This window comes from Gymnogyps californianus, chromosome 1 (assembly GCF_018139145.2).
Source record: "Gymnogyps californianus isolate 813 chromosome 1, ASM1813914v2, whole genome shotgun sequence".
NCBI classification, from domain to species: Eukaryota; Metazoa; Chordata; class Aves; order Accipitriformes; family Cathartidae; genus Gymnogyps; species Gymnogyps californianus.
The window spans coordinates 65,293,505-65,308,993 of record NC_059471.1 but is presented as its reverse complement, the minus strand read 5'-3'; the positions used below and the strand labels follow the sequence as shown (position 1 = coordinate 65,308,993).

At 41.4% G+C, this 15,489-nt stretch overlaps 2 protein-coding genes across 6 annotated transcripts in view; one reads left to right on the top strand and one right to left on the bottom strand.

The window, feature by feature from the left end:
• CARS2 (cysteinyl-tRNA synthetase 2, mitochondrial) overlaps nucleotides 1-1,808 on the top strand; it is a 39,180-nt gene extending 37,372 nt beyond the window's left edge. For 2 of the 3 annotated variants that reach the window (XM_050897474.1, XM_050897457.1), the window contains one exon: nucleotides 1,635-1,808. In XM_050897474.1, the coding sequence (XP_050753431.1) occupies nucleotides 1,635-1,709 (75 nt within the window). In that variant the 3' untranslated portion in view covers nucleotides 1,710-1,808. Of the gene's footprint in view, nucleotides 1-15; nucleotides 407-1,634 lie in introns of those variants that run through there. The other variant, XM_050897465.1, reaches the window with a different exon arrangement.
• A 1,075-nt stretch (nucleotides 1,809-2,883) lies between these two features.
• The window catches only part of NAXD (NAD(P)HX dehydratase), a 50,932-nt gene continuing 38,326 nt past the window's right edge, over nucleotides 2,884-15,489 (bottom strand). For all 3 annotated transcript variants that reach the window (XM_050910411.1, XM_050910420.1, XM_050910430.1), the window contains 2 exons: nucleotides 7,742-7,862; nucleotides 2,884-5,161 (listed from right to left, as the gene is read on the bottom strand). In XM_050910411.1, coding sequence (XP_050766368.1) covers nucleotides 5,011-5,161; nucleotides 7,742-7,862 — 272 coding nt within the window. In that variant the 3' untranslated portion in view covers nucleotides 2,884-5,010. The remainder of the gene's footprint in view (nucleotides 5,162-7,741; nucleotides 7,863-15,489) is intronic.

Here is a 15,489-nt window from a genome sequence, read left to right as displayed (position 1 = left end):
TTTAATAACCTGAAGCTCGGCATCATCTGTCTCCTGCTTGTCCCGGAATAGTTTGCTCCTGAAGACAAAGCACGCATGCATGTATGAGCACACACAGCATGTGTCCAAAGCTGAACTGCCTTTTTTTGCTGATAACCGTGGAAGCATCTGAAGGCGTGCTGTGAAGGTTGCCCGGATCTTGCCTTTGCAAATCCCAGAAGAGTCCTGCAAACGGAGCGATGCAGCTCTGCAGCTCCTCACACAGGCTCACCGGAGCACACGTGCGACAAGACATGGCCCTGCCCAAAGCAGGGCTCTTGCCACCCTCGTGCTCAGCACGAGTCTGCCTGGCTGGGCTGGCTGGCTGCCCTGGGTTGGCTATTGCCAAAAATGCCACGGTAACACAGCGCCTAGCAGCTGGGTTCTGCTTGCCTAATAAGGGCTTGACGAAGTAATTTGAATTTCTCTTTTCTACCCAGCCTCTGACGTCCATGAAACTTTTAGGAGCCCCACGATACGCACGCAGTAATGTGTCCGTTAACGTGGTCTCCCTCTGTCATGTGTGGCTGAAGCCAGCCAGGAACTTCGCAAGTCCATGTGCAGGAGGAAAAGCAGCAGCAGAACAGATGAAGCAGACAAGCCTCATCTCCAGCCAGTGCAGAGCAGGAACCCCGGTTTGGGGCTGGGCAGGGAGGGAGTGGCCGCTCTAGGGTGCGAGTAGCAACTTAGAAAATGCTAATGACTCAATTCCCTTAAAAATCAGCTTTGTAGAAAGGGTAATTTCTCCTTCGGCTTGTAAGTTTGTGATTTCTGTTCACTGGTTTCTTCTCTCATGCTGCTCAATGCAGACGATGTTCTGTTTGTCGGAAGTTACAGAACTGGGAACAAACTGATGAAAATATCCACTGGTCTTCTCATGTCATTATAGCCTGCTTGAAATGCAAGCTACTCTGTGCTACTAAGTGAAATGTAGTAATGGGCTGTTTATGCATCAAAAACAGTTTTCACTTTAATGTAAAGAAAATTCTACATTGTATTCCAGCCTCTCTCATGAGTCAGAGCTCACGTAACATGTTTGAATATTCAGATTAACTTTTATTTTCAACAATTGCAGTCAAACAGCTAGATCTTAACAGTCAGAAACGCTCAGTTTGACTGTAATAGTCTCTTTCAAAAATATGACAGTATTGCATTACAGATATTTACAGCAACAGGCTACTATCCTAAAATTCAGGAGGAGATCAATTATATTCGGCAATGTATTCTCATGTATCAGCCATAAGAAGAGCCATTTTCCATGTACATGAGCCATTTAAACATGAAAATGTGATTGCCTGAGTTTAACAGAAGTTACTCATATGAGAGACACTACACACCGCTACACACTGAAGAGGTCACGTTTGTGTTGTGGTTTTTTTTTTTTCCTTCTTAACTGGGAAGAATTGTCTGGGTTTGTTTTACAACTTTGAGTGTTATTAGTAACAACGGCATTCCACGGCAAGAGATGGTATTGCCACCTCTCTTTCTTTACCTAACTGGATTAATAGCTTTGCTGTATGAAGCTTGGTTAAAAACCTGTGCCTCCAAATACCTACACGTGTATGACACCTGTGTGATCGGACTGCTGGGACTGACCTGCTTACTTCTTCTTACAGGACAGAGCTGCTGTTTCAACCTGGGAAATTGAGGAAGGAGAGCAAGCAGAGCAGCAGACCGAGAAAAAAAGCTGATCCTTCATCCTTGGACTTGTTTTTTATTTATTATTTCAGCTACTTTGGCAACAGTTGTAAATACTAATACTTTCCAAATAAAATCTTTGGAAAAGAATGGCTAACAAAGATACAGTATCATCTGAGCAAAACTGTTGGCACTACGACTAGGTAAATAAATACAGGATGTGTAGCAGGGATTATGCAGTGCAGGTGGTGGAAGCATCCAAAATACACGGCAGCACAGAAGCAGCTGTGCTGTCTGACACAGGCCTCAGTCTATTCCAATGCGGGAAATGCCCCAATCATGATGTGATCTGTACTTGCACCCCATTTTGCTCAGCTGGCACTGAGAATTAAAACAGTGAAGACAGAGGCAAGAACTTCGGCCTGTCTTCGAGGGTGAAAACACTTAGTTTTATGCCCACTGGTTTAAACATTTCTGTTCCTCTCAGACGCAGGAGGAGATGGCACTTTTAGCCTTGACGTATTCCCTTACTGCAGTGTTGCTGGTTTGGTCCTGTGAAATCTTTAACCATAGTATGACGGTATCCAGTTATCTGTAAGACTTTGTATCTTTTCAGTTTGCTTTTGCACAGAATACATTGAGATTTCCCTAGCACTGGGAGTGTAGCATGCTCAGGATCTCTCAGTCAGAATTGAGAAGGTAAAATTAGTATGTTTAGTTATTACCTGTTTAGTTACCTTTGTTCTTTTGCCGTGTTTGTGTTTATTAAGAAAATCCCCCAGATGGAATGGCTGTAGGTAGATGCAGAGAGGCCTGCCTTACAGGAGGTGACCTGTGTTCTAGTGGCTGAGTTTATATGGGGCTTGCTTATTTTCTTTAAATCAATTTATGAAAAGATAACAAAAATAAGAACATGGGTTCATCTACAAGGAATTTCATTTGAAAACACAACTCACACAAGTAATCTGTTCAAAAAGATAAAGGCTTTCTTTTATATTGTTGAGAATAAAACGCGTAGCTGATTTTCTGCTCCCTTTCTGGTTATCGGTACTTCTAGAGAAGATGGGGGGGCGGTCTTCATTAGCACTTTGGCAGATGCCTATTTGACACTGTTGGTATTCCAGATTTGCTAGTGGCTGTACTGCTCTAGTAAACTAGAATGAACGGCAAACAGTCGGCTTCTGTGGGAAATGGGATCGGAACACACCAAAGTACACACAATTAATTTGCTATTATTTTTATTTCCTACCAAAAGAAACTGCTACATTTCCAGAATGTTTAAAAATTGCAACAATTTGTATACATTAGTGAATAACAGAGTTACAACTTCTGTGTAGATTTAAAACCAACACGGCAGGTTGAAGTCTGTACTGAGCTCTGTTAATTGATTGAGTTCGCCTACAAATGCCATTTAGATTATACCACTGATGTTCTAAATAAAAAAACCCGCTCATTTTAAAGGAAATCCAGTAGCTGGTTAAAATCAATGTTAACTTTCTGATTGTATTTAAAAGAAGATGGGCTTCTCAAATAGTAGCTTAGTTTCCCCAAAGATGTAGACAGTTTACAAAACTGCTTAAATTAAACACCAAAAATCCATCTCTTATGAGTAGATGTTGCTCTAATCTAAAAAGTCTGTGAACCCTCATAGACCAAAATGAGCAAACATTTAAAAACCTATTTTAAAAATAGGTAACTCGTTTAAAAAGAAAAACAAAAAATGCATCGGGGTGAGGTAGTAGTCACAGTGCATCCAGAAATATCAACTATAAGGGCTGAAGGGAAATACTCGGAGCAGCCTTTCTGATTCCAGGTGCTTTCTGTGGGCAGCTATTGCAAGGTACGAGAATGCAATCTGACTAGTATGCATGACACCATATTCCAATCTAGAGCTGGAAAAGAGTGGCTGCAATGAATATGTAACATCTATTGCAATAACTAGACACGTTATATGCTTGTTCCTGCGCTTTAATGAGTATATACGCTTGGAGCTAGATTGTAGGTTTAAGGGCAGCACCCACTTAAATGTACTTTGCATGAAGTTGCCCCTCTCTCCATATTGGTTCAACCCCTACAAGCTTTGACTGAATTTCCAGAAATTTAAGAACTGATACTGTGCAAAATCCCACACAACTTCCCCTTTATACCCAACACTCATCTGCCCTCCCAACAAGCCAGACAGCTATGGCCCTAACAGTAGATGTCCTGGTCTGTCTTGCTAAGGATCGAGCAGAAAGCCCCTAAACCCAGGTGCTGCACTCGGAGCTCAAACACCGACCCCCATTTTTCTATTCCTGCCTTTGACTTGCCGTGTACAGCTGCCTGCACAACACTGCGAGGGTACCAGTACGTGCTGTTGGCTGCCTTTCGTTCCCTCAGTTCACATTCCTGCCGGTTAACAGCTAGCCACCTATGCGTCTGTACGCTGATCTTCTCAGAGCTCTAACTCAGCAAGCAATTTGAGTTTTAAAAGCACTTCACTCTTCCATGATCACTGGAGAGTTTGACCAGTTCAGTTAGTTAGGTATCACTAAGTTTCTTACCCTGCCTAGTACACCTCTCCAAATGACCATTTCACAAAGTTCATCATACCGAGTTCTAGATGAGTCAAGGCCAGCTAAAGGAATAGACAATTTTTTTTCAGGTAAGCATAATTACTGTTTAGTGCTGAAATACCTACAGTATATCCTTATTCTGCAATGGGGGAACCTTCTAAAAAAAAAACAAAAACAAAAAAAAACCAACAAAACCCCAAGATGTTGGAGGAAGAGCTGTCTTGTTGAAACGAACGCTGCCTCTGGGACCGGGAATGGGAAAAGGCAACTAATTACATTCAAAATCTACAGCAACTCTCATGCATTCCCTTTCCAAAGAGGCTTACTTTTTGCTTCTTAATATACTAGCATGGCAAAAAATGAAGTGCAATAGCTAATTCTAGACAGAGGGTCTAAGAATGAAAACATGACAACCTTGGTGCAATCCAAGAAATTCAGTTGAGCTGGTGGAAGAATTTTATCTAAGTATCAAGTGCATTTTTTTTTTTGCTGTTCACACTTTAGTTATTGCTCAATAACTATCAAAAAGAACAGAGGAATACTTTCAGTTTAGTTTTATTATATTATAACAGATCTGCAACTACATCTTAATTCAGCCAAAACATTTCTGTATTCCAAACTCTTAAAAAATATCTACATTAATCATATTTTTCTATTCTTAAAAATAAAAAAAATCTACCTAGCATACCAATGCTGCTACAGCACTTGAAAGGGTGCATTACTTATGTAAATTCTACGGTAAATGTAATTACTCTTGCAGTCATTGTTCTTCCTTTTCTTCTTCTCTGCTGCTTTGGCTTCAGGTTTCAAAAAGTTTGTTAAAAGCTGTTCCAACTTCTGAAACCATGTCAGAGGCAGTCATTGAACGTCCGAATTTTTGAAAGGCTTGGTGGTTAGACTGCCTCGTAAGAGAGCAAGCTCCAAATGCAGCCACTAGAAAGGGATTTTGACTAAAAGGAAAAAAAACCCCAACATTATAAACAAAATCTGAACACACTTGTGTAATTCATAAGGTGGTGGACATCATCTTTGTACCCATACATGTTTGTCAGCATTGTCAGGAAGGCCTCTTAAGCAAACATCTGTGTTTCTCAGACTCTCGCATTGCGGAGCACCTTCGGCTGCATTTTTTTTAGCAAATACTTCCCCTCCCATGGCACAGCATGTGACTGAGTGAGAAACACCACCAGGGCCGAAGGATGCAAAAAGAAAACATGCTTAAAAAGTGGGTAAGAAGGTGTTCCATGTCTAGTATCGCCCACGTGAAACTTCATCCTTTCCTTCAGAGGAAGACTGAAATCTCACCTGGCAGCCTTTTAACCCCCCACTCGCTGGGTAAGTCAGTTTAGTTTTGTATTGTAGGGGGTGGGCGAAAGGACGTGGGGATGCGGACAAGAGATGATTTTTAACAGTCACTGCTCTGGGGCCTTCATTAGATCAGCTTAAAAGGGGTACAGTGACAGCTGTAGACCACAACAGAAACTAAGGCACACTCTCTTAATGCCTCCTACACGCTTACGAACTGCCTAAGAGAGCGTACCCAGCCCCAGTCCTGAAGTGTTGAACCTCCCCCGGAGAAGGCAGCACAGCCCTGCCATCTCCAGAGCACCTTCTCCCAGGCTGGGCCACGGGAGCCACTTACAGCACCAGAGCAGAGGAAAACAACTGCAGCAGCTAGCCCTGGGCTCCAGTTGCTGGCTGAATAAAAATCTCACAAAGCTCAGCCATGGCTGCCTGTAAATCACTAAGGACCTACTGACTCCTGTGCCAAGTAAGAGTTTTGTGAAGGATCACGACAGAAAACACAGGCAAAGCAGAACGTGAGCTTACAATCAGGTGTTACCAGGGCAGCTTTGAGTATCTTTTCCTTGAAAACAGCAACTTCATACACTCATCAAGGTGCAGGAGTGAGTAAGCCATCTTGAGAGTCAATCCTGGATGCCCAAATACTGCTCTGAAACAAGAGCTGTGCACAGGCTTCTGGGCTGAAGATGGCTAAAGCACCTATTTCTAAGGTTACTGCATAAGCAATTGGATACACAACATACTCCAAAGACGTCACCTTAGCATCCTGTCTACTTAACAGGAGAATCCTACCTACTACACCATTAGCGCCCCTGAAAGCCAGTGCAGTCTTAATGTTTCAAAATCCTGCTCTGCACAGACCCGTTTTGAAACAACAGAGCCAGGCACAAGCGTGGAAGGACTGGCTGGACTGCCTGCAGTGCAGTCTACAAGCTGATGCCCTGATTCATGGAACCCAAAAAGCTCCTCCTTTCCTGAAACACACGAGATAAACAGGATTGGTACAGCAGGTGTTCAAGAAGGGTCACCTTAACACCACCACAGGAGACACAATGTATTGCTGATGCCAGTTACACTCTCCCACTTTTCCTTCATCTATAAAACAAAGGAGTTTCTGAGCGAACTGTTTGGAAAAGCCACAGGAGCCCAAGTCAGGAGAGCCTGGAGAACACGCGCGCTGCATTTGCTAATCTCTCCAACAATTTAATACTGATCTGTTGTACGCCATGCAAAAATGAAGTCATCCTTTTAATGAAGTAAAACAAAATTCCTCCTTTGGTGGCAGCTGCAACTTCAGATACACAAACAATCTTGGTTTCATTTTTCATTCTGGGTATGTTAGATTTCAGAATTTCAAAGTCTGGTTCAACTGGTCCCTCATTCCTCCTGGGGGACCTAGCGCAGTGCTCTCACAGTACCACAAGCACAGACTAGTTAATTCCCATCGACATCTAACTGTGTGCATCTGCATGTAGCATCCAAGGGACTACAGAAGATCTCCACTCAAGCTTCAATAGCTCATTACTTATTGGGAAGAGGGACTGTTATTCCCTAACTGCTTGTGTCTGTGTTCCTTTCAACTTTATTTAAAGCAGTTACTTTCACAGAAAGACTACATGACTATATGGACCAAGGAGTCGGACAGGAACTGACATAATTTAACAAAAGAGCCAACAGCCAGCTGCAGCTGCATGGCTGCTTTATGTACAACCAAACTGGACTGCCATTTGGCCTTAAAATGGTTACCCTCTTTGAAACTGTGTTTTACTGGCAAGTTTCAACTTACCTGCCCCACTGAATTACTTAGGTACAGGGTAAGAGGATTCATCAAATTACAAAAACAAAGCTAAATGACACATTTTTTTGAATTACAGAGATGTTACTGTCAGTGACTACCACTTATTTATTCTTCATACTTTCTGCCCACATTCAACTGTTTTGAAAACACATACCCCATACATTATGTCCTTGGGAATCGATCCAGGTTCACACTCTTCTTCTGCCTCAAACTTGGGAGATGATAGATTACTAAGAGTTTGTCTCATTAAAATTGTAACTATTATGTAGACTGCTCTAGAACACCCTTACATTTCTTAAAAGTACATGGACACCTTAGTCCTAACGACTCTAATTTAATTTGGAAATTTCTACAGCAGGTCTACAACAGTTGCCATAGAAGAACACAGACTCACAAGAATTAAGAAGTTATTAATTAATATTCATACCCATTTGTTTTTTCTGCTCCAGCAAGAAATGCCCAGTGCGCTAAGACTCCAAGAGAACCAGAAAGGAGGTCCCCCTGTCCACCACATCTCCGGCTGCTTCCTTCGTGACTGCATACAAGTACTACGAACAGACAAACCAAAAACAAAGTCATGTGCATTTTTTCTTCTGTTTACAATGACATCACTGTAGCTGTGAGGGTTAACCTCTGAGGCACACAGCGATTAACAGGTGAGAGATTAATCACAGGCAGCAGCATATGCTGAAATACACTATTCTTAAAAAATAAAAATATTGCATTAACATTTTAAAAATACTTTTCTAATTACTTTTCAATCCTTTACAAATAACATCACACAATGTATACACTTTCTCCACTTCACTCAGCCTGCACAGAAGATTCAGTCACTAATAAGTTTAGTGATTAATGTGAACTGATGCTGCCACGATGAGCAATCACCCCAAACTGGACCAGGTCCCTCCACAAAGCCACTGCACAAACGCAACTCTCCAGAGTCTCTGACTTCAGAGTTTTCAAATGTAAACCAAGGTGTTTTACAAAGAGCAAATGCAAAATAGAACTAAAATCTCAAATCTTCTGCCATGCTCATCAGAAAGGTATTTTACTGAAAACACCCTTTTCCTTAGGCTTTGTGAAAACCATATGCAAAGAGAGATCTCTTTTTCTGCCAATCAACAGTGTCCTCAGCTTCCGTATATGTTTCTGTCAGCAGTGTCACTGCAGATAGGCTCTGTCAGAATATCAGATGTTACATTTCTATTTTAAATATACAAAGGACCTTGGTCAAACTGATCTCTTTGTGGAGCTTTAACTACGAAGAACACGCAAATGGTTTCACTAAATTTAACTCCTTTGTTCTCCACTCCCAACAAACCCAAGCAGGAAGCCTGTAAGGCACACAAAAAGAAAACAGCATCAATTCTGCTACCCTTCTCCAAACTCTCTTGTGGGTATGTATCTACCCTTAGCTTTCCTTCTTGCTTGGCTCTGAAAAAACCCAGGAGAAATTTATTTTCCTCTCCTAGGAGAACGGAAGAGCTGGCAGAATCCCTGGAGGCCAAGGAGTGATCCTTAGCACCTCCAGTCAGCTACGACGGAGCTACTCAGGTTCAGGACTACGCATACAATCGTTTCTGCGCTCCTGAGCATGCCAAGTACACAAGCAAAGTATAAAGCAAGACGTTGCTTGGACAACAGCTCTTACCTCATTTTTCTCAAGTCACCTGGGCTCGGTTTCTCCAAGGTGCATGAACAGAGCAGCCCAGGTGTTTTAGAGGGCGTACTATCCATATTTTTAAAAGGAATTTTTCTCTTACAAAATAATGGGGTAAAATGCACAGAACTGAAGGACTTGCAGGTAAATCTTCTTAAATAGCAAGAGGTAAAAAACTAAACGCAAGTAAACCTTTTTCCAGTTCATTAGAATAGTTCATTTCTGCTTTTTCTTACTCAGTGCAGCAAAGAATTGTACTTCATTTCCATCTCCTACCGATTCTTCCAGCAGTTATTGCTGGGCTCATTGAGGCCAGGCAGTTGTGCATTTTTGCTGCCACTGAGAGGGCAAAGATTCATTAGTCACCACGAACACAGCAGACACCGCTGCAGCGTTGCCAGCAGTTAATTTTCCCAATCACTCTTCTCTCCTTCCCCCTCCCCCCCAAATTAAGATTCTGGATGTGTTTCTCAGTGAGCAGTAGTTAATGTCAAATTTCACAAGTGTAATGCTCTTCTGAGTTAGCTGTCTGAAGAAGGTATGCCCTTTTAGGTGGCGTGTTGGGTTCTTTTTTTTTCTTTTTTTTTAAATACAGTGCTTTGGAGAAATTACCTCTAATTCTGCTACTTTGAAGATGGTATCTCACAGGATTTTCACTTTGAGGGCTTGAACTCCTGGCAGGAGGCAGGATGGAAATCCTCTGTTCAAAAGCTTTGGGGCCTTCTGACTGACAGCTGAGCACAAGCCCCTGCTTATTAGCTGTATGTCACCATCTGCCACTATTCTGTAGCCCCACAACCTTCCAGTCAGTTTTGAGCTGTACAGGAAAACAAGACCTCCTCAAACTAGGCCAATTATAATACCCTGCTACAAAAAAAAAAAAAGTGGTCTTTTGTTTGTGGTTTTTTAAAAAGTAAGTCTCAAATATGTGCAGACTACCTCACAGGCAACAACAAAAGCAGACCTTTGTACTCTGCACAGAGATGCTGGAAAACAAATCCACGCAGTACCTTCAAAGAAGCGGAACTACAGCAAATTCACTTGAATGAGGGGAGAAAGGTATAACACTCGGGCAATTCTTGCGCAGAGGCTCAGTTCCTCAAAGAACATCTCAAAATGAAAGGATGATGAACATTACAACAGGCAATGGGAAAAGGAATGAAAAACTCCTCTGAACTACAGTCACTGTTAAGAGCTTTTAGAATAAGAGAAGGAATCCCACACTACCATCAACACAAACTGGCATACTGGCATTCTGCCAAATCTGCAAAGGACAAAGTCTTCCTGATGCTTTTCCCAGCCTTCTCCTAGAAAAACAAAAGTAAAACTGCTGTCTTCCCACTCCCCCAATCCAACATCCCCCACTAAATGTCTGTGACCCGCTGTGAAGACAGCTCAAGCAGTTCTTTAAGGACCATGGGGGTGACATCCTTATATGCTGCACTGAGTAGCGACAACCAGTGGCAACATTACAAGACCTCGATTAGACGGACATGACTGAATAGTCAGCGATGATGCCAAGAAGGCGGGCAGTTCTATTCCCTGGAGAGATGCAGAATGATGTATTTACATGAGGATGAAGTATTTTTCGGTCCATTGCTCAGCGAGGCTATACCACATTCAAGTAGGGATGAACATGTACATCAGAAAGCCTAGAAAACGTGGTTCTTGGAACACCTGAGGAGACCCAAGATGACTGGGTGCTGGACAACAGGGAAACTGCAAAGACTGAAATCACCACAATGTGTCAATGTTGAAAGGCAGCAACTGAGGCCACTTAAGGTCAATTAGTCTGACACCAGTCCCAATCAAAATAATGGAGAGGTTCATCTATAGTTCAACTGACAGACCTTAAGAGACAGAAACACACAACCAACGCCGGTCAAGTTGGCTGTTCGGGCAGGGTACTTGTTTTGGTTTTTAATAGGTCTGGGCAACCAAATCTGATATCGTTCTTTCACAGTGTGATGAATCAAAAAAACCCACCTCAGCATAATTAATAGACAGTCTTTTAATGAAAACTGATTTACGCTAAGTAACTTTCTGAAAAAAAACCCAGCTCCCTAGCACTTACCCATGGAGCATACATATACTATCTTAAGAAAAGGCTAGATGAAATAAGAATGTCATCATTGAAGAAATCGCTGAATGAAGTATGGCAAGGAGATCTGCTCGAGTCAGAACAACCACAGCCCTATTCAACACTTTCGACATCTCAGCAATTAAACAGCACATAAATACTGCCAGAGCTGTATGCAGCAAATACAACACGTCCCTCACATATAGTCACGCGGATTTCTTGCTTACCTAAGTCCATGGAAACAATTTGTACTGAAATATGAGTGCAACAGAAACAAAAAAATGAAGGCTGTCATACTGACAGAATATTGGAAAGTAGAAATTCAGGAGTTTTAGGCTCCACACAATTCAAAATTCTGCCCCAGACTTCCTGGGTAACCATGGCCAAGTCATTTAGTAGCTCTATGTTTAATATATTTCTGGCCATACAATAAGTTACCACCACTCTCTTTTCAGCACTCCTTGAAGATAAACATAGCATTTGGGGAAGCATTTAGATCACGGTGTCACACTTAACTATACCATTGCCAGCAAGTTTTAAGCTGAAAGAACTCCCAGCCCAAACTGTGCTGGCAGATCAAAGCCCAGAAGAATGACCCATTTATGGGTATTTTATGCTTAATTAAAAACAGCCTGCTATGTAACTGAAAATAGCTGTCCTCTCTTTGAAGGAAAACAATTAGAATTTAGTAGTTTTGCTGAGACCAAGCACTACAAGTTAATTGGGAAGCACGAATTTTGATATGGCTGTACACAGGCAGCCCTATTTACAACACTAGCTCCTAGACACATTACAGTTAGAAAACCAAAGGCCCATGTGGTATAAAAAGTAACGTATGTCTGCGTGTTCTTGATTCACTATGTTCACACAGTAGTGAAAAAAAAAAACCCCAGGGATTCATTTTTTATGTTTGTATTTAGAACACAGAACGTGAAATATGGGATAGCTAGTTAAAGCTAAACACATAATACTGATGATGATAAAGAAGGCTGAAGAGCCTATGTGAAACACCACATTCACTGAGACTGCAGACCAAAAGACAGCCTGGAGATTAAATTTTAATTCTTGAATCTTGGACGTCCTGAACAAGATCTTTGCACTTGTTTCCCTCTTACAGAGCACTAGTATTACACTTATCCTAATGTGCTCAGGAATCCGTGTATGAAAGGTACGACCATTCTGACTTCTGAGATGATCCAACTGGATTGGATGAGCTAACATCAGCTACCCCACAGAACAATGAATACTCTCTTTTAACTAAAAGGCTTAAGATTTCCATTTTCTATACAAAATAATGTAGCTATCAAGGACCATTTTGCTCCATCAAATGCAAGATTCACGTTTAGACCATTATCAGATTTTGAGTAAAATCTTTTACCAATATACATCTCTGACCTGGCAGATACTCATACTAGTAAGAAATTTATCTTTTTCCTTTTGCAAGTTAGTTCACAAAAGCACATAGCTGGAGATTGTGGACTCCCAGAAACATGTCCCAGAGTGCGCACAGACAGGGAAACCAAGATTAATGACTCTGGCTGGAGAAATCACTCAACTGATGTGGAAAATGTAAGTTGGCTTTTATATAAAGGGTGCTTATACTTTTATATTCCCTAATCACACTTTTAAAACTTAGATAGGTCCTTGAGTGTGAGACATCAGTCCATTTAAGTTAAAAGAAAATGATCCAAATTTTACATTACTTTTCTTGGATAGGTGCAGGAGCCAGGGGACGGATGTGATGACAGGTGAGACAGCAGGCTGGGCTGCGTGTGCAATGGAGAGCACAGCGGCACAATGGACAGGAACCATGACCTCCCTGTTTTGCTCACTCTGCAGAAGCAGGAGTGGAGATGAAGGTGCTGCCTCTCAGTTATAAATCCAGGCAAAATTTGCTGGGCAGCTGGACACCATAACAGCTTTTAGCTGGGTGAGCCAGGGACTGACAAGCACTGAATAGCTTCCTTTCCAGCTGTATAGGGAATGAACGGCAGAAATTAGAAGTACTGCTTGGGGATTTTTTGCAAGAGTTGGCTTTTTACCCCATATTCAGTACTCAATAATCCCTCTCAAATGCTTCTTTGCTTCTCTGGACCATAGCTGCACCTGGGCAACTGGAGAGAAACTATGTTTGGCTACTGGCTCCAGGTAAAAGTAGCCACAGGCAGCAGCGGGCTGGTTACCCATAAAGTCTGCCTTTTGGAAGGGAGGAGAGAACAAACACAGGTGCTGGGGAAAATACAGAAAAACTCATTATAACATTTAAAAACAAAAATCCAAATCCTCTACTTCAAGGACCTAACCAAATTTTAAACATGTTAGGAACTAAGACTGGTATAACCACACTTTATTATTGACCAGTTCTCCAAAGAATAATAAAAAGAAAACCTTAGAGAGCTGTGCCATAGTGAATAAAAGCTGACTTACCTTTTACCCACAGGCTGAGTACTCATTCCTACCCTGGTCAGTGATGGCACTGATATCACCTACCAAGAGCATGGTGAAGCTCATCTTTGTAGAGCAGGGAATCAACAACTGTAGACCAAGCTATAATGTGAAATTGCAAAAGGAAAGAGAAAAAGAGTATATAAAACTTAATTTACAATCTTGGTGATTACGTTTACAGGGTAGTTGGCAGCTCATAACTGAAATGGAGACAAATTTTAGAAAAACCTCCTTTATAGTGGAGGACTGCTACTGATTTCACAGAGGCCATGTGATTCACTACTGATTTTAAGGCCATAAGGAACCACCTGCATCATCTAATCTGATCTGTAAAAGCAAACCTCAAAGGTGTCCAGACACTTCACAGTTTGGCAATCTATCAAAGTTCTAGGTACGTTATTGTCATAGCTGATTTCTCTGTCTGTTAATAAAATCTGCCTTACTTTTAATCTGAATTTATTAAGCTTCAGCTTCCAACCAGAGTTTATTGTGCCTGTCTGCTCAGATTACAAAGCTATCTGCTGACAGTAATCCTTCACCAACACCTGTACTTCCAGCTCACTATCAAATCACCTGATAACCTTTTTTGTCTTCAACTAACAGAAGTAAATTGTCTACTGAATTTCCTGCAGACTCATGAAAAAAAGTACTCTGAAAATAACCACTACAATCACTCTAAGCTATGAAGTATTCACCAAGCCAGTCTTCCCTGCTCCAAAATTCAGCATCCTCAAAAAGCCTTCCTTCCACAACAGCCAAGCACAGAACACTAAAGCTACATAGTTAATTTTGCAATTTCTGGTCTTCCTGGAGAGCATTGAGACTTACTTTTTTTTTCCAGAAAGCATGCATGCAGCATATTCCCAAAGGAGAAAGTTTAAAAGTGATATATGGAATCTACAGCTAAGCACATGAGCTCAAGCAGGAAATGCCTGAAATAGGTACGGCTTAAGCACTAGAAATGGATGATGACAAGAAAAATAAAAGGCAAGAGTAGTACACAGATCTTTTCATAATATTTGATTGTGTTCAGAGGACATTGGCCTGATCCAATGATCTGGATTCCCTCACACTGGAATCATGATATATGTTGTCTTAGCTGAAAAAAAATGACATCAGATTGAAAGAACAGACAGATGAAAAAAGAAGAAGTTAAGAGCGAAAAACCTGGGAGAGAATTCAAGGTCAGTGACATGACAACATGTTCTGTGTTGTGGCACAGAGCAGACAGCAGAATCTCCTTTCTCAACGTAATTTTGCATTTGAGAAGCTTTTAAAAAATTGACCGACGGTAACTCCCAGACCCAAAGAACATTCTTGTTAAAAGGAAGCTGAAGTCTATAGTTTCTGCAAAATTCTCAGGAACCTTCTTGCAAGTAACACAAACCCTAAAAACAGTGTTTGTAACAGACATTATAACCTGTATTAAACCTGACAACTGCTTTCTTACAGCTCAGCAATGCTGCCTGTAATGTCTGTAATCCAGGACAGAGAAAGCATCAGTGACAGAACCAAGGAAGGCACAGAATCATCTTTATTTCAAATCAAAAAGCCACTTAACTAAGAGAAAAAAATATCAGAACACAACAGAGACAAAGAACAAGGTGGGGAAAAAAACCAAACAACGAAAAGCCCCAAAAGCACACAAGACATACACCAAACTTGTGCCACACCTGAACATTCAAAATTGAAATTTGAAAGAGTTTCAGTTGTTTCCTGGTTTTTTGAATCCTGCATGACAAGAGACAATGGAGACCGAGTGTCCCCTCTCTCCATCAGTGGTGGGGGTACACTTATCTCAAGAATAACAGCTCAAAAGGAGAACAGAGATATACTAGGTAATGTGCTCAATCTCAAGTGCTCACCGTTTTCCCGACATTCATTAAAAAAGCAACAATCCTGCATAAAGAGAACACTGTTGACATAAAAACAGAGAAAGAAGATACGCTACAGTGCTCCAAAGCTCTCTAGCTGGCATAAACTGGAGCCA